Source organism: Miniopterus natalensis, chromosome 15 (assembly GCF_054644295.1).
Source record: "Miniopterus natalensis isolate mMinNat1 chromosome 15, mMinNat1.hap1, whole genome shotgun sequence".
NCBI lineage: Eukaryota > Metazoa > Chordata > Mammalia > Chiroptera > Miniopteridae > Miniopterus > Miniopterus natalensis.
The window spans coordinates 44,039,109-44,059,047 of NC_142095.1; the positions used below are offsets into that span (position 1 = coordinate 44,039,109).

A 19,939-nucleotide genomic window follows, 5' to 3' on the forward strand; every position below is an offset into this window, starting at 1 on the left:
TCGTACAGGAGAAACATTTCTCTCGTTTACACTACTCCCTTGCTTAGCAAACCCTTATTTATCCTATAATGCAAGTGTAATCTGCCCAACACGTCCAAACGCCCGCAGATTCTGAATTCGTGGAGGCTGAATTCACAAGGTTTCAGGCTGTCCCTCGTGAAGACGGGCTCAGAAAACTACGCATCCTGCAGTTGCAAGAGCAGGCTCAGAAAATGACTCCTCCCTCCTCTCTCCACCTCTTCCTGCCTGTGTGTTTCAGTCCTGTCACAGGAGACGGAGGCAAAGACTCAAAAGTGTGCTCTTCGGACATTTGAATAGTTGTTTATTGAGAAGCCACAGTTTTTCACACGTTCATAACTGTAGGCTTTATATAAGGCAAAAGCAGGATGGATCCACTAGTTTACACAGAAAGAAATAGCTCTGCAGAGGACCCCAGGGTCGTGCAGTTACAGATCAAAATGCAATGTACATGACAGATATAAAAAACAGTGTGGAACAAAACCATTTAAGTTATGGTTACAGTCTACTGAAGGAAGTATCCATATCTTATTATAAACACATTTATAGTCTAGGCCTGTAATTTAAATATTCAGTTTTTTTACATACACGGTTATTGAAACGTAAAAGCAAAACGTAACATGTACTAGGATAGACTTGGACAGAAGACAGTCGCTCTGAACTGTGCTTGGTGGTAAGTCACGATGGGCTAACCTTTGCCACGGCAATCGAGAGGACCAACCCATGGGTACGTAGCCATCCTGTTCCGGCTAAACTATAAGGATAAGTGAAGGGACGGGTTTACAAGGACACCAGGGCTTCATTCTTTTGTTTTAGGGGGACAGAGAGAACCAAAAGTTGGTTGTCGGAGCCTTGCCTTTTGTTTCTCAAAAAACAGAGCAGACCTACGTGTCTCAGTTAAATTAATTGATTGTACCCTTTAAATAACCGGCACCCACATACGTGAAACAGAGAAGTGAAAGTACTGGCGCTGGCCCTCGGTCCATCGACCGGCAACGCACACGCGCGTGAACGAGGCCTCAGCGTGGGCTCGCCGTGCTGGGAACAGGGACACGCCTAGCGGCTGGGCCGCGCTCTCGGTGAACATGTTTAAAGGATGCTGCTCCTATTGCTGTAAACATACGGACACGGGCCAGGAAAGGGCGGGCTGGAAGGTCGTTTGCTAATCTTGATACCACAGAGCTAAGATGGCAATTGTATTGGTAAACATCTCATGGGCGTGGTGATTGACAGAAAATTCCCTAATGGGGTAACTAACAGACTAAGGACATGCATTGATTACGGGGCCGGCCCCTCCGGACGCCAGGCCCGAGCCTTCTGGTCGCCTAGTCATCCTCTTCGTCTTCTTCGTCACTGTCCTTCATGCTGATGCCCTGCAGGCCGCCCCCCTCGCTCACCGACGCGGTGGCCTCCTCCACGGTGAGCCGGTTCCGGATGGTCTCGTACGTCTTGCTGTTCAAGGTCGAGTCCAGGACCCCTTGCAATCGGAAGTCCCTGTAGGTTTTCTAGGGAGGGAAGAGACGCAGTGGTCAGGGCGGAGAGGGACGGGACAGGAGTGGGCGCGGGCCTGCGACAGGGGCGGCCAGCGGCCTGCGGGGCTCCACCCGCGGTCCGAGGGAAAGCACCGCGCCCAGGCTGCACTGGCGCCCGCGCCGCGACTTGTGCCATGACAGCGAATGAGACCCTGCGACAGGATAAACTATTAGATGAGACAAAGCAAAGAACATAAGCTTGTGTTTATTCAGTTCCATGAAGGGAAATGCTCCATAATTGTCTGGGCTCCTTTTTTTTAGTGTGTGTGGGGCCTGGTTCTTTCTCTTAGGCTATTATAATAGAGACAGTGTACGGGGCTATTAGCATGCACACGGTGGCCCGAGCGATCGTGGTATTTTGCGGTTCTGGTGCTGCAGTCTGGTCTTTAGTATTTCTCAGGCTCGTAGCTGCACATCCCTCTGCCTCGCTCACAAGACAGACATATGCGTGTTGTGCGTGGAGCCTATTAGGCAGCAGCGATTGTGGGGAAGATGGAGCGCTGAAGCCTCGCCAGCACGTCGCAGGCACGCGACTCATTTCTCATCTCCTTGGGAAAGGAGCGCATCTCCTCCGTTCACAGCTTCAGGGTCTTGGGGAAGAAATCTGGCCCTTTTGCAAGATGCCCTGCTTGGTATTAGTGTGCCACAGACCCTTTCTTTGTTCCTTCAGGCAATTTCTCTCAGAGTTCCTTAGGTATCCCAAGGACTGTTTTTCTAGAAATCCCTTAGGGCTAATTGAACATGACCAGAAGCATCTGGCCATTGTCTACTTTGTAAAAAATTGTACTGAAAGAGGACTCTGTCTCTAGCTACAACTCTCCTCCCCACGCTGCATGTCATTTCAGCCACCGACTCTGCTGTTCGTTTCTCCTAGGGATGTGGAAAACTCTACGCCCCTCCCAGCGGGGTTTCTATGTTTTTGTAGTCCATCTAATGCAGTCATAGTGTCACCAGTCACAAGGTCCACCCCTCTGGAAGGTCGTGTGTCGTAATGACTGCAGAGTTAACTGGTGAATGCAGTCCAGCCCACCACGTCCAGTCATTAGGATTACTGACAGGATGACTCCATGGCTACTTGGCCAGTTTACACCTGCTGTCCCTGCTATGATTTTTCATAGCACCTGACCCCCTTAAAAGCAATCTGGTATTGACACTAAATTAAAAGGTCACCCTAATTATGGACCGAGATGCTAGCTTTCCTAGGTAGCTGCCTGGACTGCCTTCACCTCGAGGGGGAGGGTGAGGGGGTTGAATAAATGTAGGCATGGCGTATACCAGAGACCCAGGTATTAACTTGATTTATTTTGTACTTTTCAATCATTTGTTCTGCTGACACTTAGCATAACTTAATCGCTGCCAGAATATGATGGGGGAAAGGTCGGTAGAAAGCACTGGAGTGCTCTCCCCTTTATTGAGGGTCCAGAGCCGTGTGCCCTCCAGCTGGACAGGGACTGGGCCTCGTTACTTTTCAATCCTTCATCTTATGCTATAAAAGTAAGGGCTCAGCTAATGTTTGTCCCATGTTGGACGGAAGAAGAAATGGTGCTGAGTAATGAATGACGGGAGGACTCCGTGGGGTGGGTGCAGAGGCAGGGACCAGAGCCCGTCGTCCTTGGGCGTTCGCCTCGGAGGCCGTGGGTAACGTGCTTTGTGAAGAGGGGGTGGGTTCCAGCTCACGCCTCTGTGCCGAGGCTCCGGCTACGCTGGGCCCACTGTTGGCAAAAGTGAGGGGTTCCTGTGGCAGTGATGTCTCTGTGTCCCTTCCCTATGGCTCAAGTCTGGGTGGGTTTTTTGGGTTTTTTTTGGCAGAAGGCTAAGAATAAACCTCCTCTCTTTGACATTTTTTTCCTCAATAAATTATTGCTAATTCCAACATTCCCAACATAGATCTGGAGATATCAGTAATGGGAAGATATTTAAAAATATTAAAATTAATGCCTGATTTTCATGTCTATTCATTAGGGGGTTAAACAGAAATTCCCCCAAAGAATATTTATACCCAGAAAATGGAACTCAGGGAGTCAACCGGTAATGACCAGTGAGCTTGCTTTAAGGAACTGAGATAACAGAATGTGAACATTAGGTTGGGTCTGTGGTCCGAGTACATACGTTTCTTCCTTAAGATCCGCAGGACACCACTGCCTGTAACCTTCCCTGGGTGGACTCTTTGTGAGATCAAATGCAGATGATAATAATTCTCCTTAATTACACTCATCGGAGCAGTGATTGGTTTTAAGTCAGAGCTGGGTAGAGGAGCACCTTCAGTGAAATGGTGCTAATCTGAAGGAGACTAGGAAATGGGATAGGGGGGTGAGGTGGGGGGACTTTCAGCAAACTTAAGAAATAGAAATTCAGCTACATTTTATTGTTAAAATATTTTAAAAGAGACTTTGTGCTTTGAACAAGATTTTTGCATACACACGTTTTTGAACCTGCTATGGAGAAGCATCGAATGAAAACTGAAATGATCAAAAACGTATTTACCCCCTTCTGTGATCTTATTATTTCATGTAAACCATGAGATTTCACACTGAAATAATTATCATTAGTCCAAGGCGCACACGCAAGAACAGGGGAAAAGCTACTTTCAGGGTATGTTATCTCACCTTCGTGAGCCTTTACGTTGGGTTGTACACAGGCATTGTAAGAGAAACTACTTCAATTAACAACGAGAACAATATTGCTTTGCATCCTGACAATGATCTTGGGACATATTTAGAGATAGCTGGAGGTAAATATTTCTATTAAATCAATTGTGGCAAACATTTATTTAATTAAACCATAAATAAAATTGGTAATTGGTGTGATTAGCACAGTGGTACCAAAAGCCAGCTTTTGAAAGTATAATGCAAAGGGAACAATGGCCCCTGCAGTATTTTTACATGGCAAATAGATAAAGTATTTTTACAGCCTTGCTAAAATGTCAGATTCCTCCCTATGAAATCTTCCTCCAATGTCTGAGCAACAAATTAACCGTGCATCCCCAAAATGATTTTACAGGTTTTTCTTGCCTGAGATACTGAGGTGGAAATCATCTCGTTTTACATGTAAACTCATATTCTTTGTGTTAAGGAAGTTTTTCAGTTTGCCAACGAAACACATTTCAGGAAGCTATTTGCAAAGAAGAAGAATTTTTTTTCTTTTACCTTTACCATCCTAATTAGTGTTTTCAACTGATAAATGTGAAGCTGTAAGTCCATCCGGTCCGTCAACCAGGTGCAGATCACGTTCATGGAGCTGTTGTACCATTGCTGAAAAAAGAGACAAGAGTTCTCCAGCGAATGGGTCATGGAGCAAACGTTTAGAGAGCAGAGAGGGAGCAGGTCACGCTGGAGCACCCCACTCGGTCCCGAGAGGAAACAAAACAGTTAAAGAGAATTTGAAAGCATAGAGATCATGAACGATTATTGACATAAAGTCACAAGAGACCAGATCAGCCTAAAAAAGATCGGTTTGGACTTTGAATGTAAAACAGAACTCCTCCACTGTGGACATCTCATGTACGATCAGTTCATTAGATCACCCTTTGCTCTTCTGATTCTCTTTTTTGTTGGTTCATTTTACTCACTCGAGATTCAAGTCCCTGTTTATTTCCTCATGCCATTGTCTCGGGTGCCCAGGAAGATGGGGCTTCTCCGCTGAACTAATAATTGATGTCACTTGCTACTTACCTTTTGAAAAATCCAGACTTGGTCTTCTAAGGACAATTCCAAGAATCATGGTTAAGAGCCTTAAAAATACAGGGCAAAGTTTACTTTCATTGTCCTTCCTGGGGTGTTTAGACAAAGACAATGAAGGAAGGAGGTTTCTCTTTAATGGCCAAATTATACTCTGGGCATCTTCTGTGCCCTTACATTGGCTGTGCAATCTGTTTTAATCTTAACACCCAAAAATTATGGAAGATGAGAGAAAAAAAAACATCTAGAAATGAGCTCATTTCAAGCTGTTGAAATCATACTTCCCCTTAAGGGGGTTAAATTTTGCTTCTTGTCTGTGAAAAATGCTTGAAGCTGTGTCACTTTAGACTGCCACCCCTGTGGTGCAGGAAGTCTCTGGTGCGCTATGATTTTGCAGTACTGCTCATATATTCATAAATCTCACTCGGAGACATATGAACAGTGTTATGAAGTGTCAGTATGAAAAAAAAATCTAATCTTTTAAACTTCACCAGGTTTCATTACGCATTGCCGCTTATACCAAACAATTTACAAATAAAATGAAAAGGTGTGGATGGACCTATATAGTTATTTACTGGGCATCTATATGAACTGGGCACAGAAAAGATGTAAAAAAAAAAAAAAAAGAGAGGAGAGTGGTTAGAGAATTGAGACGATGCACACTCTCATGCTAACCAACACACATACACACACACGCGCACACGCACACACACCGCACACCAGTGGGGATTTGAAAAGCATAAATAAAAACATGTTTCTGATGGTAACTCCACCCTTTCTCACCTAAAGATCATCCAAAATCAGTTTATGCCTAACACTCACAGTTTTTCCAAAGCCTTGTTTCTGACTTAATTTCTTTAAAAAAAATTAATTTGGGTTTTTTACTTGCAAGGTAGAACTGCCAAGTTTCACCTTGCAAGAAGCGGCGGAGTCTCAGCCATGGCGTTCAGAAGCCCTCTCTGAAATCTTGCATTTCTAGGCTCCTTTCTCATCGGCGCCAACGGCGGCTCTCCTTGGAGCCCAGCCGCAAGCAGAGACCACATACCCCAACCGAGGCAGCGCTGCAGCCTCGCAGCCAACGTCTGCTCTTTTAAAGATCATGGAGGCGAAACTGTCAGCGTGGAACCTTCTGTCCCTCCCCGGGGAGCAGGCGGTGGGGGTGGGGAGTTTTTCCTGAGATCTGCAGTTCACTCCTGGGGGGGCGGGTTGCCGGGTCAAGCTGCTTCAGGCATGGACAGGTTTTCCCCTCTGGGAGTGAGAACATTTTACTGAAACTTTTTTTGGGGGGGCAGGGTTATTGGGGTGTTTTGGCACCTCCTGCCTGCGGATTCTGGAGCTTGTGCTGTCACTGTATTTGGGTTTGTTAAGAAGGGGACTGGAGACAGGAATCTCACTGGGTCACTGGCGTTCCCTCAGCCCTATCTTACTCTCGGCAGCTGGGGATGCTCCTGTGTTCGCCCCAAGCCTCAAATTCCACATTTACGAGCTGTTTCTGACATGCAATCTGGGGGCTCAAATAACCTATTTTGAGAGTTATGAGCAATCTCCCCCACCCCCAGCTCCTGGGGATGAAAGATGACCTTCGAGGAACCCAGATGACCTCCTGGCCAAACCTACAAGCCCAGGGCCTCACGATGGGTGTATCTCAGGGACACAAAAGAGGAATGTGGCACTCTGGCTTCTAGGCAGAGGTGGCATTTTGCTTTGGCTGTGACAACAGGCAAACCGGCGCTGGCTCCGATCACTGCCAGCAAGCCTTGTGCGACATGCCTTTTCTCTTTGCTAAGAGACGTGCCACCTTCCAGGAAAAAATAACGACCCCCACCCCTGTTTTATATGAGTAGTTCCCATTCTTGTAAAAAATCAAAACAAAAAGGTAGAATACCATGAGGACTCTGCCTGCTGCCGAAAGGGCAGAGCGGGAGGCGAGGCCCAGCGCATGCATCACACGCACAGATGCCCACCCGGGAGAGCAAGAGCGCCCTGGAACATCCATTCCTCCTGGATCTCACATCTAGCAAGAGAAGTGTAAAAAATGTATGATGCCCCATTGGCTACACATTTCAAGAGGCAAAAGGGAGAAGTCGCTCCTTTCCAAACCTTCTGCTCAGGAGATGAAGTTGGCGGCACTTTTGGACGCAGCACAGCGCTAACTTGGTTTTCTGGAAAGCGCTTAAAGGCACTTGGATGGCGGAGAAAGCAGGAGTCACTGCCTTCTAGAACTTTAAAATGGTAGAGGTGAAAGGGATCTTCCACATTATCCTTTGTAGAGGAGAAAACAAAGGCACAGAGAGGTGCAGCAACTTGCCCAGGGTCACACAGCTGGTGAGTGCGGTTCTCCAGGATTAAGCACTGGACTGAAATAAAGGATCACCTGATCACTCTTCCCTGAGAGCTATAATAATAGTGTGCTCTTCATGAGAGCTAATCCTGTGCATCTCTTCCCAGCTCCACATTCAGGGTAGCACACTGATAGGCAGAAATAGGCCATGGTAGGAATGTTTACACCATGGAAATTGGCTAACACCTCAAACCAGGGCATTCTCCCTCCCAGGAAGCCAGTTGTTAAACACTGATCAGCAGATTCTTGGGTATCTGGGTGGCTCCTGGTTTCCTCGTGCAGTTTATAGGGCTTACTCATCAGGTTTGCTTTAGTTGAGATCGATGCTAATACTGAAGGTTTGTTATGATTTTTCTGAAGGGGAAATTAATAAAGCATTTCTAGTTCTCCCCATTTTGTTTTCTCTGTGACTCAGCTAAGCCTTTTCCAGAGATATCCTAACACCTGGGCACTACAATTTAGGAAAAATGTTCTCTAAACCCTTAGGAATAAAAAATGTGAGCTGATGACATGGACTAAGTATTTAAGTATAATCATGACTGCTTTGCTGCCTGCTTTTAATTTGGGTCTATTAATTGTAAACTTCCTAAATGAGGTTATTTTAATCCTGAAAAAGCACTGGAGAAATAAAATCCCCAGTACCTTGGACACCTGTAAAGTATGCCCTCTGGGCATAATGCTGTAAGGGTTTTATAGTTGGAACTAGAAAGGGAGCCCATCATAGATGTGGCCTGCAGGACAATAGGTCCTTAGAAAGTTGGGGGCTGCTCCAGTAGCAGTGACCACTTCCAAAGGCTCTAGGAGGAGCTGGAAGGCTAATCTAAAACTTTCCCACTTAGCTCCTCTTTCTTCCATTCTACACTGTAGTCATGAAGAGCACAGACCTCACCTGTCTTTTTCCTGGGTTTATGATCTTGGACAAGTTACTTACATTCTCAGAGACTCAGTTTCCTAATCAAAAATGGGATTAACCAGTCTTCCATAGGCTTTTTGGTGACTAACTTAGGTAATGTGAGTTAAAGCTCTCATCACAGCGCTTGGCATACGATAAGGCCTCAGTAAATGCCGCTGCTGCCACCACCACCTCCGTCACCGTCACCGTCACCGTCACCATCACCATCATCCCCCCCCCATTCTATTCTTTCTCTCCTTCCCCCTCCCTCCCCAAGAAATACTAGAAAACAAGGGAGAAAGCAGAGCAGGCGACCGGGAAGGCCATGTCCCTTGGTGGAGGGGGAAGTGGTTCCTAATGGAGTATCTCTGGAACTGTGAGCTTAACTCTGAAAGGACACACGACTAGCTCTTAGAAATGCAATTCTGTTGTAAACTTGTTTTGTGGTAGATCATCCCCCAAACCTACTAACCATCCTGGGTGCACAAAGCAAATCTTATAGTGCACTGACCTAGATGCGAACCCTGCGTGGATAAGTTACAGCTTCATCTTGGGTTGCCCTCTATTAGCTGGGTAAGCTCCAGCAAGCTACTTAACTCCCTCTCACTTTCCTCTCGGGGTTAATACCAGTACCTAATTCATAGGATTACTGTGAGCATTAAAAGAGATGATTACTTTATGTAAATTGCCTCGCAGGCTGACTGTCACATAGTAAGCACTCAATAAAATTTAGTTACTTTGGTTATTACTCTCAGAAATCTAACAGATACAAGTACTTTCAATGTAAACACAGAGGGATTTTCTCAATGTACTTCCTAGTAGAAGCTTAGGTAGTTAATATGCAGATACCCTTGGGTCACACATTCTGCCCTGCAAGCACACAAACTTTATGCGAGCAACCCTTACACAGAACGTGTATCTTCTGCAGTACCAGGTTCACTATAACCAGGACTGGGGGAAGCAAGTAAGGCAGGATCTTGCAAGTACAGGATTGGATACTGTCTTTAATTAATATTTTGATATTTTGTTCATAATGAATTTTTGGCATTAATTCTGATTTTTTAAAATGTTGTATTAAAATATTATTTTTCTCGATTACTGTATTTCTTAAAACTGAGAAGTTCCAAAATTTTGCAACTGAGAAGTGACTCATGTACCTCTCCCTAGTCCCTACCCCTGGGTTTACTGTTCCCCTAGAAAATTTATCTCTTGGAGAGGCTTCAGGGTAGAGGGATAAGATAAATAATTCACACCTCATTAGACAACATAGAGTTCACAGAATATGGGCTTTCACTTAGATTTGGAGAGTCCCTAATCAGCAAGATGGAGCATTACTAGTGACCACGGCCATCTCCACCTCAATACATCTAATTTCCAGACTCCCATCCTGATGTTAACTTGATGACCTACAGAGACCTTACTGTTAATGATTCATTGTTTTCAGAGCAAACCACATATCACACACGAGTGGCAATGGCAATAGAGGCTGCACGGAGGTAGAACTATTCACTGTGCTCACCAATCACGAGGGTAACTTACCCCTTAACTTACACAATCCCGGTCAGATCAGCCCATTCTATATGATGTCAGAGTCTACTGTTTTAAACAAAGTACTATTTCACACAAGGTTCCCAACACACACACACACACACACACACACACACACATACACCCCCCCCCCGACAATTAATAAAAATAGCTACCGAGTCATTGAATACCGAGCCCTTACAATGTGCAGACACTATACCCAGCATTCTAAAGGAACATATAACTCAATTATCAAGCTGACCTCTTAAGAGGTTGACACTATTAATAGCCCTGTAAAAAAGGGGGGCATAGATAAGTTAAATAAGTAGCCTGTTATTCAACTCAATAATTAAAAAAAAGTAATGGATTGTTTATGTAGAAACAGCTCGAGTTTCCTCAGCAACGTCATGCAGCTTGGAACTTCTCAAAGGGGAAGTGTGATGCTGCTGAACCTGTCTCAGAGCCTGAGCTTGGCTTGGTGGTTCAAAAGATTCTGCTTTTTACGGGCTTACGGAGTTGCTCAGTCCAGTGTGGGAAGTCAAGGGGATTCCCATGGAAAACCACTCAACAGCCTCAAAGAACTGATAGATGAGAGTCAACCATTACTAACTCGTAAGGGACATGATTAGAAGCTGGGTGGGGGTGAAGGATCCCATTTCGTAGTAAGATCAACACAATTTTTCTTCTCCCCTATAGCCCTGCCTGACTTCTTATTTTCTTTGACATTGGTAGCTCAGCAATTGCTACTGGGAAAAAGTGAGAAAGTTCTCACTGTGAGCAGTTTGAGTTTTCAAGAAGAAATACAATTAGAACAGTTGCCTTTATCACAACGGACTGAATTTTCCTAATAGAATTTTGCAGATAAAATGTTCTAACATTGATCAAAATTTCAGTTCTGAAAAATTATACATCATAAGCTTTAAATTTGTCAGTGAACAGAGAAGGTAAAATAGTAGGGCCTTGGGGAAATTGGTTTCCTGGAAATTAGAGAAGATGTCATCAGGGTGTACCATGAGAGAGACAATTTTAGAGTCTAATGAAAATTATCTGGTGTAAACTCAGTTCTTTCTGTGTTGCTTTTTTCTTTAAAGAAAAATTTTATTGAAGTGTGACATGCATACCACAGTGTATCCCTTTTAGGAAAACACACGCATATATATATATATATATATATATATATATATATATATATATATATATATATATATACACATTCTCAACAAGACATGTTGCCCCAGGCCTATAACTGAGGGCAATATGTTGCCCAAGATCGTAAACATGAGCTCTTTTAGAAATTGTGGTATTTGGCCTAAGAACCAATAATCGTATCACTCACAAACACACACCTTTTTTGATGAAAAACTTGTGACTCAATCCAATATATCGTAAGCGTGAATGGGTTGAAATTCACAAGGATGTGAGTTCTATTGTTAGTTCATTTCTAAATATGTATTTCCTTTGAAACTGGCACGCTCCAGCCATATACTGCATGCAGGCAAAGCACTAAATGCCTGGGTAGTTCATGGCCAAATTCTGAACAGTTGAGTCTTTATTATCATCTGTAGTCTCACTTCACAGATGAGGAAACCAAGACTGAGAGAAGTGGTCTAGCAGCAAACAGGAGATGGACCCTGGACTCAAGTGCTGAGAGGCAGTGCAGTCTAGTGGCTAAAAGAATGGACTTGAACCAGGCCTCTCCTATATTTGATTCTTCATAAACCCCTTAACTTCTCTGTGCCTCAGTTTTCTCATCTGTTAAATGGGGATAGTAATGTAAACGACTTAGTGTTGTTGTGGGGATTAAATGAGTGAATGTTTGCTGAGTGTTTACAAGAGTGCCAGGCACTCACGGAGTTTCAGCTGTAATGATCTGAACCACGCCATCCCGCCCGGCTGCACGAGTAAGAGAACACATCTCTCTAAGTACAAGCTACTGAGGGCTGCGCAAAGCTTTCTGAGCACCTCCTATTCTTCTAAAAATGTCTCAGCAAACAGGTTGTTTGTAACCTCTTGGTAACCAAACCGAGTTTCTGGGCTGAAGAAACTGAATGCTGGAGGGCTCTGATCTTTTCTTTGGAAAGTACCATTTCTCCCACTCAACACCTTGCCTGGAGTGTTTAATGGAGAAAGGACATTTTGTTTGTTGGCAAGGAGTCCAAGAGGAAGATAATACTTTGACCACACCCATGTGACCAAGTTCCTCGCTTTGCTTTTTGTGACCAGAGTGGGTTATAATTAGTTAGGAAAAAAACCCTACAGCCTATTTAAGTTGACATATTGAAATACTGTAATGAAATCTTTTATATTTGAAGCTTTTAATGCATATTTCTTCCTTACAATGTGGGTAATTTAAGAGCATGTGAAAAGCATCAGAGTTTCTTTACACTTCTACCAAAGTGCCCGCAGCTCCACTAACCTGAGCCGCAATTGCATAGCCACGTCTGTCAGGTCTAAGGATCGCCAGGGCTGTGTTACATTCAGTGTCCTAATTCAGACTGAGAGAGGCTGTGCCTGAGAAACCCTGGCAGGTTCGGGTCATCTCTACCACGTGGGCAAAGCACTGAAGAGCTGCATGCAAGTCTCAGAACTTGTGAGAGCTCCCCAAGGGCTTATCTAAAAGGGCATGTCATCTGAGTGCTTCTGCCTTATTTGAGTATTATTATAATTCAGGATTTGATTTACCAAAACGACTGCTCCCAGAAATAGGTATTTCCCAGTCTCCGCTTCAGGATGCTCAGCTAAGAGCATAAAGATGCCCAAAATAACCAGACACCAAAATCAGAGGGTACAGATCATCAGAATGACCTTCTAGGCTGTTCCAAATGTTCTCTGCACTTGAGGGTGTTGGCTTTTTTTCAACATCTGCAATTCTTTGAGTGCCTAAAACCTGATTTCTTTGAAGTCTTTGCAAAACTGCCCCAGTGCTATGGCTCTTCTCTGGATTGCACCCCCTGGAAGTCCGATGCATCTGGACCGATGGAGAAACAGGGGCACCCTGTTGAAAACTATGGCCCGAGAGGCTACAGTTCTCTACGGCCCGGAGCCGAGAGCATTTGGCTGTGCTTCCGCCAGTAGCTGCTGCTTCTAAGGAAGAGATGGTGCAAACAAAAAATAACTTTAAAACTGGATTTAAAATGTGACTGTTTAAAGTTTTTGCTGCTTCTCTAGGAACACATATAGAATTTAGCTTTTGGGAGCAATATTATCTTAATCTCCTTAGAAAGGGCCTCAATAATACTTTTACATTCGTTTATTAAAATAAATCAGTGACTTTCAACCTTTTTCATCTCATGGCACGCATAAACTAATTATGTACTAAAATTCTGCGGCATACCCCAAAAATCTATTGTTTGCCAATCTAACAAAAAAAAGTAGGTATAATTTTGATTCATCCATACCGGACAGCTATTGTTGTGTTGGCTGTGGTCATTTTTTAAAATTTGACAACCTAAGGGAAAAGAGGTCAGTGCCTCTCAATAGTCAGTAGTGCATGATTTAAAAATTCTTACGGCACACCGGATGAAAATTGCTGAAATAAGTAGTTAAGCTATTCACTACCAAATCTTGACTCTGGAATCCTGAAATGTGGAGAAATATCAAACAAGTGTCTTTAGTATTGCGGCTTCCTATGAGTGATCAGAATGCTGAGTCCATACTTGGACCCCTGACCTGCTGCGCTGCAGTCTTCTAACCCAAGTCAGTCCTGCCACTATTCGCTGCCTGTGGAAACATATAAGGAATTAAGTAGAGTCACAAAGGACCCTTTCTGAAAGTATATAAAGCAGGAGAGTTTAATTCAAAGCTAAGCTCATGGCAGACTCTCTCTAGAAGACACATGCTTTGTTTTTATAAATGGTTTTGATTAACTTGTTGGCAATCTTTTTTAAAAAAAATTTGATTGATTTTAGAGAGAGAGATAAAGAGAGAGAAACATCAACTTGTTGTTCCACTTACTGATGCATTCATTGGTTAATTCTTGTATGTGCCCTGACTGGGGATCGAACCCTCAATCTTGAAGTTGGAACGATGCTCTAACCAACGATGCCTGGCCTGAGCTACTCGGCCAGGTCAACTTGTTGGCAATCTTAATAAGCTATCCAAGCTAGCCAAAGCCAGACTAGAAACAAGGTGTTTGTTTGTTTGTTCTTTGCCCCTGTATCAATCAGACTGTATGAAACCCAACAAATCATAAATTTCCTTGTATCCTGCCACATCCCATGCTTCAATATGGTGCACAGTTACCTGCAAGGAGATGTGATGGTCTCTGAAAGGCTTTCTTTCCTAATACTTCCGTGTAGATATTGCTGGAAATAGTGTACCACCTCTCAGTGAGAAAACTAAGTCAAAAAACAACTCAGATATTTAACTAAAAACAGGAAGGCAGTAATATCTTCCTAAAGCAAAAGCTATATCAACTCAAACGCAGGTACCACTCTTCCACCATTTCTGCAGCCTAAGTAAGTGCCATTACACAAGGGTAAAGATCCAGCTTTTGAGGACAGATGAGAAAAAAAAAAAGAAAATCAGGATCTCAAAGAGGTATCTGCACACCCATTTTCACAGCAACAGTATTCACAACAGCCAAAAGGTGGACGCAACCTAAGGGCTCAGTGACCGACGACTGGGTGAACAAAAGCTGATGCATACACACAATGGAATATTATTCAGCCTTACAAGGAAGAAAATCCTGCCATGTGCTACAACACGGAGGAACCTTGAGGACAGTATACAAATAACTAAAATAAGCCAGGAAACAAAAGGCCAATACTGTGTGATTCCACTCATCGGCGGTATCTGGGACAGTCGAGCTCATAGACAGAAAATGGAAAGGTGGGAGCAGGGGCGGGGAGAGGAACATGGGAGCTATTGTTTGGTGGCTACAGAGCTTCAGTTTTGCAGGATGAACAGAGTTCTGGAGACTGGTTGCACAAGTGTGGATGTACTCAGCACCACTGCAGTGTACACTTTGAAATGGTTTACATGGTAAATCTTATGTTTATTTTACTATAACTAAAACAAAAAGATGCAAAACGAAAAATCACTTTCCATACTGAAAAGGAAACTTTCCTTAAGAAAGCCCGGCGATTTGGCAAAGGACATATTCTAATCTGGAACGCAACCACGTTTCACGAAATGCCCCCAAATGCTTTGTTAAGATGAACACAGGCATTTTATTTAATACCAGGACTGAGAGAGACAATTTCTCAAGGCCGAATTTTGAGACTGAAGAACAAAGAACAAATCTGGTAGCATTTGCTCAGTCATTTATTTGGTTTATTTAAAACGTGCCACGGGGCCAACTTCTAAATCTGTGAAACAGAATGAAATGAAACCCAGAGATGGGGACTGAGAATCCTCATAGAGAATTGGGTCCAAACAACAAAAAAAGGGATGCCTTTCTCACACTGTGTGACATGTCACCTCATGTTTTCACGGAGACTCCCCTTACCGGCCCCCACCCCTGACTTTCCAAGCGCAGAGACCCTGTCTCTCTGCCCCAAAGGGCAGCAGCTCCCCACCCAGAATCACCCCCACCACCAGACTTATTAAGGTTGGGAATGTGTGCTCAGGAAGCCCTTATTTTAGGAAACAATTAAGTGGAATTAGGCTAATAATGCAGGGCTGGCAAAGCTTTTGCCCTTTGCTGAGAAATAACTCCTACGTGGAACAGTTACACTAATAAAAATCATGTATTTATTAAATGCCTCGAAATGATCTTTGCACCAGGCTCGGCAATTAACACTGCCCCACTGAGGAGCATTTACTCCCCAGGCGGGAAGGATTAATCTCCGCGCTCGCTCCACCCAGGTCTTCCTTCAGTGAAAATACAGCACGAGGCTTCGGGCGGGGAGCACAATTTCTGCAAGTGGGAATGTCACAGGAGGCTTAATTCCTGTCATCTTAGAGGGTGGCACGGCGCACGGGAAGGGCTGGGCGCTCCCTGTCGGGCCCAAACAGAGGCCCAGGCCGAGGATTTTCTTGGGCTACCTGTTCTTGACCTTGAGGAAGGATGGGAAGGCCTTTCTTCAGGTGGGCCTTGTCTCCGGAGGGGATCTGCCCCGCCACCCCCACCCCCACCCCCACCCCCACTCTCCTCCTCACAGTAGCTATTCGTGGGCCTTCTTCTGGGCCAGAAGCAATAGATTTGCCACCTCCAAGCCTGAGCAGGAAGTGACCGCTGGGCAAAAGGGGGACACAGACCCTCCTGTCGGACGCTTTGTCTCCTTGACAACACCCCAGCTGGTGGCCCAAGGAACAGACTTAATTTCTTTTTGTTCCTGCCCACCCTCCCCGCCCCATACGTCTTTCCCCCTTTCTCTAGAGGCAAATGTACAACATCCAACATAAAGTTGCCGAAATAGCAATCTTGTCTCTGAATATATAAATTGCAAAAATTGATATGAATAAATCTGCAAGTAGCACACTGATTGTGGCACATTTTATCAAAAAACGGCGCTCGGGTGCCTGGTGGCTGGGGAGGGGAGTGGTGTCATTACACATACAGAAAAACATCTGCAAACTCCCAGTGTCTTTACTTAGAACTGAATGGAGGCCTGACCTCCTGTTCCTTGCCATGAACTCTGAGTTCACACTCATATTTTACATGTTACAGGAAGCCGCAGCTCGCCCCAGGGGTGCTGCAAACAGACACGCAGAAGCCAGATGCAGCCCCCCCTCCCTGCTCCTTAATGCACCTGAAGGAGCCGGCAACTCGACATTCAAAAGCTGACATACTCGCAGCTTAAGGTCACTTCGGATTTTGTAAAGAGGAAGACAAAACCAGGAATGCTTCTAGGGCTGGGCTGTCAGCGGGGAGGCGGAGGGATTACAAGAAACCTGTGACTCTGCCTCTTTCTGCCTTTGCTGGTAGTTTTTTTGTGTGTGAACAAGTGCCATACAACAGATTGAGCCTCGTATAAAGGCCTGAGACTGTGCAAGGGCTCCCCGCTGGGCCTCAGCTGTGCTTGCAATTAGCAATAGGCACGGAGTGATTATTGTTGGGGTAGCGGATGGCAATGCAAAGTGACAAGTTTTATGGGGGAAGTTGGGAGTGGGGATGCTCGGCAAGTTTCTCTTTCTTTCTCTTTTCTCTCTTTTTTTTCTTGTTCTGCAAAAACCATTCCTTGGGAGGCTGCACCCTCCCATTTCAGTGAAAGCTATTCCTCCCCCTCGGCATTGAAAAGAGCCTTAACAAAATTGTTGAAAGAATATTTTTCTCGGTGCTTTAGAATGCGGTTTTCTAGGTCAGAGCTTCCTTGCTGCCCTATTTAATGTCAGAAATGCCCATTTGCCTCAAATTAGCAGAGATCTTGGAGTTGAGGGCAGGAGATTAAGCATACAAAATCACTCAGCAGGTGACGGTGGGTGGATTTGGGGGTTGAGAAGTCTTTAAAACTGACTACAAGACATTATATACTTCCGACAAAAGAACCTGGTAATCCTACCTGCTTGCTTTAACCACTGTTGTTCGCCTATTATTTTGTGCTTTAATGCTCATGAGAGCAAAACTATTGCTGATACTACTCAATTACCATAGTAACTCACACCAGTGACCTCTTATCGCAGGGCTCCCAGCCCCGCGGAACCAATCCAAAGAGTTTGTGTCTTTTTATTTATTTAAATAGTGACATAAACTTGGACTGGAAAGCCCCAGAGAGAGGCGACTCCTCTCTTTGTCCAGATAATGATGTGTTTTGAAATTTTGAGTAAGGGCCTTTCACCTTTTGAATCCAGGGTGGTTCTGAAGTTTGGGTATTCGAGGCTGTGGGACGCCTTCAAAAACATTATGAAGACACCGAACAATGCCCACGGGAAAGCAAAGAGCCGTGCGCATCAAAGGCCAGCGGCCTCCCAGCTGTGGGCCCGGCCCCGCTCCCCGGTTCCCGCCGCAGTCCCCAGCCGCCGGCGCCTCCAAAGTTCGGGAGGAGGAAAATCGGAGGCTCTTCCTGGAGAACGTTTACTATTTTATAACATCCGTTGGGCTAAAGGCAGCCAGGACAAAGCTTCCCAGAGGGATTCGGCGGTAAGTTTTTAAAAGGAAAGAAAAGTCACACTAGTGTGAACTTCCCCAGCTTTGCGGTTTCACGGGCCTGGGAATGAGTGATGTGAACACACGCAGGCGTTCTGTACGCTGTGTCCGAAAACTACTGGCGATTCCGATTCATGAGGTTACAGTGACGTAGTAAATGCTCTGAGAAGCCCTGCAGTTGAAAAACCCCAAAAAACCCAAACAACAAAAAAACACCTCCATTCAACTTTGCTTTATATTTTCCAAATGTAGTTGACTTAAAAAACCACTTTTCCTGAGCCACCTATTACTGATATCTCTTAGGGTACTTATGTTCCATTGAATTCACCTTGGAACGTGGATAATAAAAGTTAGCAATAATGAGATAACTAAAATAAAAATTAGCAATAAAAATAATGAATATACCTTCAATGGGCACTTAAGTGCGTCAAGCACTATTCTAAGCAGTTTATATGAATTAAACTCTAATTTGCCTAACAGCCTCAAGATGTAGTTCCTTTTTAATTCCCATTTTACATGTCTATAGCATAAAATAGTTGTATGAATTTGTTCTCTATGAAAAAGAGAGAAAGGGAAACATAGTAAGCCATACGGAACAATTGGCTTTTAATTTTCATTATATTTTCCCTGCTCCTGACTCTCCAGAGAGCCTGAAGCCCATGGCTCCTTAAACAGCTGCTTCTCCCTGTAGCGCCATGCCCTATTTAATGTCCAGTTAAATGAGGAGGCGTGACACCCTGCAAAAGCTTTCCACCTTTGAGGGTAAGGTACCCAAATAGTGAAATACACCTTTCCCTTCTCTCTCTTTTGCTTAGCCTCCAAAGCCCTGCTGTCCTGAAAGAAAGAATCCAATTTAAGCATCAAAATTAGATCTGTGCTTGCCTGTCCACAATCTGACTTCTGAAACTGCTGGGCGTCTGAGTAATTGAATAAAAATGTAACTAGTGGTCAAACCCTGAATGAACGATGGAACCTGGCCCAACACCAGCTGTTCTGATGCCCCCTGGCTGACCAGCAGGACCCATCACAGCAAATCAGGACAGACTCGAGCTTGTGACTTCTGTTAAATAGACAAGTTTTCGTGGCAAATGTCAGAGGCTGACGCCCAACTTTCAGCAAGTGGACTGGGGAACTGTGATATTTAAGAGAAAAGAAACAGTTCTTTTATGTACCTGGATTTTCTCAGTTCAGACTATTTCTCTCTCCAAGAGACATAAATAATGAGCGAAGCGTGATTAAGCCCCAATCAGCTTCTGACCAGGCCTTGTCTGCCACCTGGGCCGCCCAGGGCAGGTGTGCAGTTTGGGAATTAACAAACTGACCATGGTTAACAATACCTTTTTCTGGGCCTATTTTTCTCTGGATATGTCGGGGATTTAGTCCTAGGCCTCCCTGTGCATTGAGAAAATGGACCCCCATGCCTTTAGCCTCTGTCCTCTCAAAAGAACCTACTGTTTTGAGAAAATGTATAGTTACAATCCAAATTCACACTTTCAAGCCATCTCAATCACTTTAAGCTCAATTATGTTGAAAACAAAATTCTACTTTTGATGGCACATCCTACCACCTATTATCCATGAGAGGAGTGTGAATAATTTGTCTGAAAACTATTCTCTGATATGCATTCAAGGACTTCATAGGTAGGAGAAAGATTCATCCTATGAACAGAATTCAGATTATTCACGAACAGCATCTGGCCACCCCCTGATTGCTTCTTAGGTACAGGAACTGCCTTTGGAGTTAACTGCATTAATTCACAAGCAGATTGACGTAAGCAACTGAACAAGGAATTTGCATAGCATATAGAAATGATTATAGAAATCATACTCTAAAATAAGGATTGTAACTCATGTACAGAACAGAAAGACAGCATGGAGTGCCAACTTTGTCTTTTTTAAAACAGCGTTGGTTAATCACATTAGG

The 19,939-nt window shown here is 44.3% G+C and overlaps 1 protein-coding gene across 2 annotated transcripts in view; it reads right to left on the reverse strand.

Annotated features, from left to right (window-relative positions):
• Positions 1 to 305: 305 nt before the first annotated feature.
• The window catches only part of CADPS (calcium dependent secretion activator), a 434,238-nt gene continuing 414,604 nt past the window's right edge, over positions 306 to 19,939 (reverse strand). For both annotated transcript variants that reach the window (XM_087825065.1, XM_087825064.1), the window contains 2 exons: positions 4,697 to 4,801; positions 306 to 1,523 (listed from right to left, as the gene is read on the reverse strand). In XM_087825065.1, the coding sequence (XP_087681191.1) occupies positions 1,344 to 1,523; positions 4,697 to 4,801 (285 nt within the window). In that variant the 3' untranslated portion in view covers positions 306 to 1,343. The remainder of the gene's footprint in view (positions 1,524 to 4,696; positions 4,802 to 19,939) is intronic.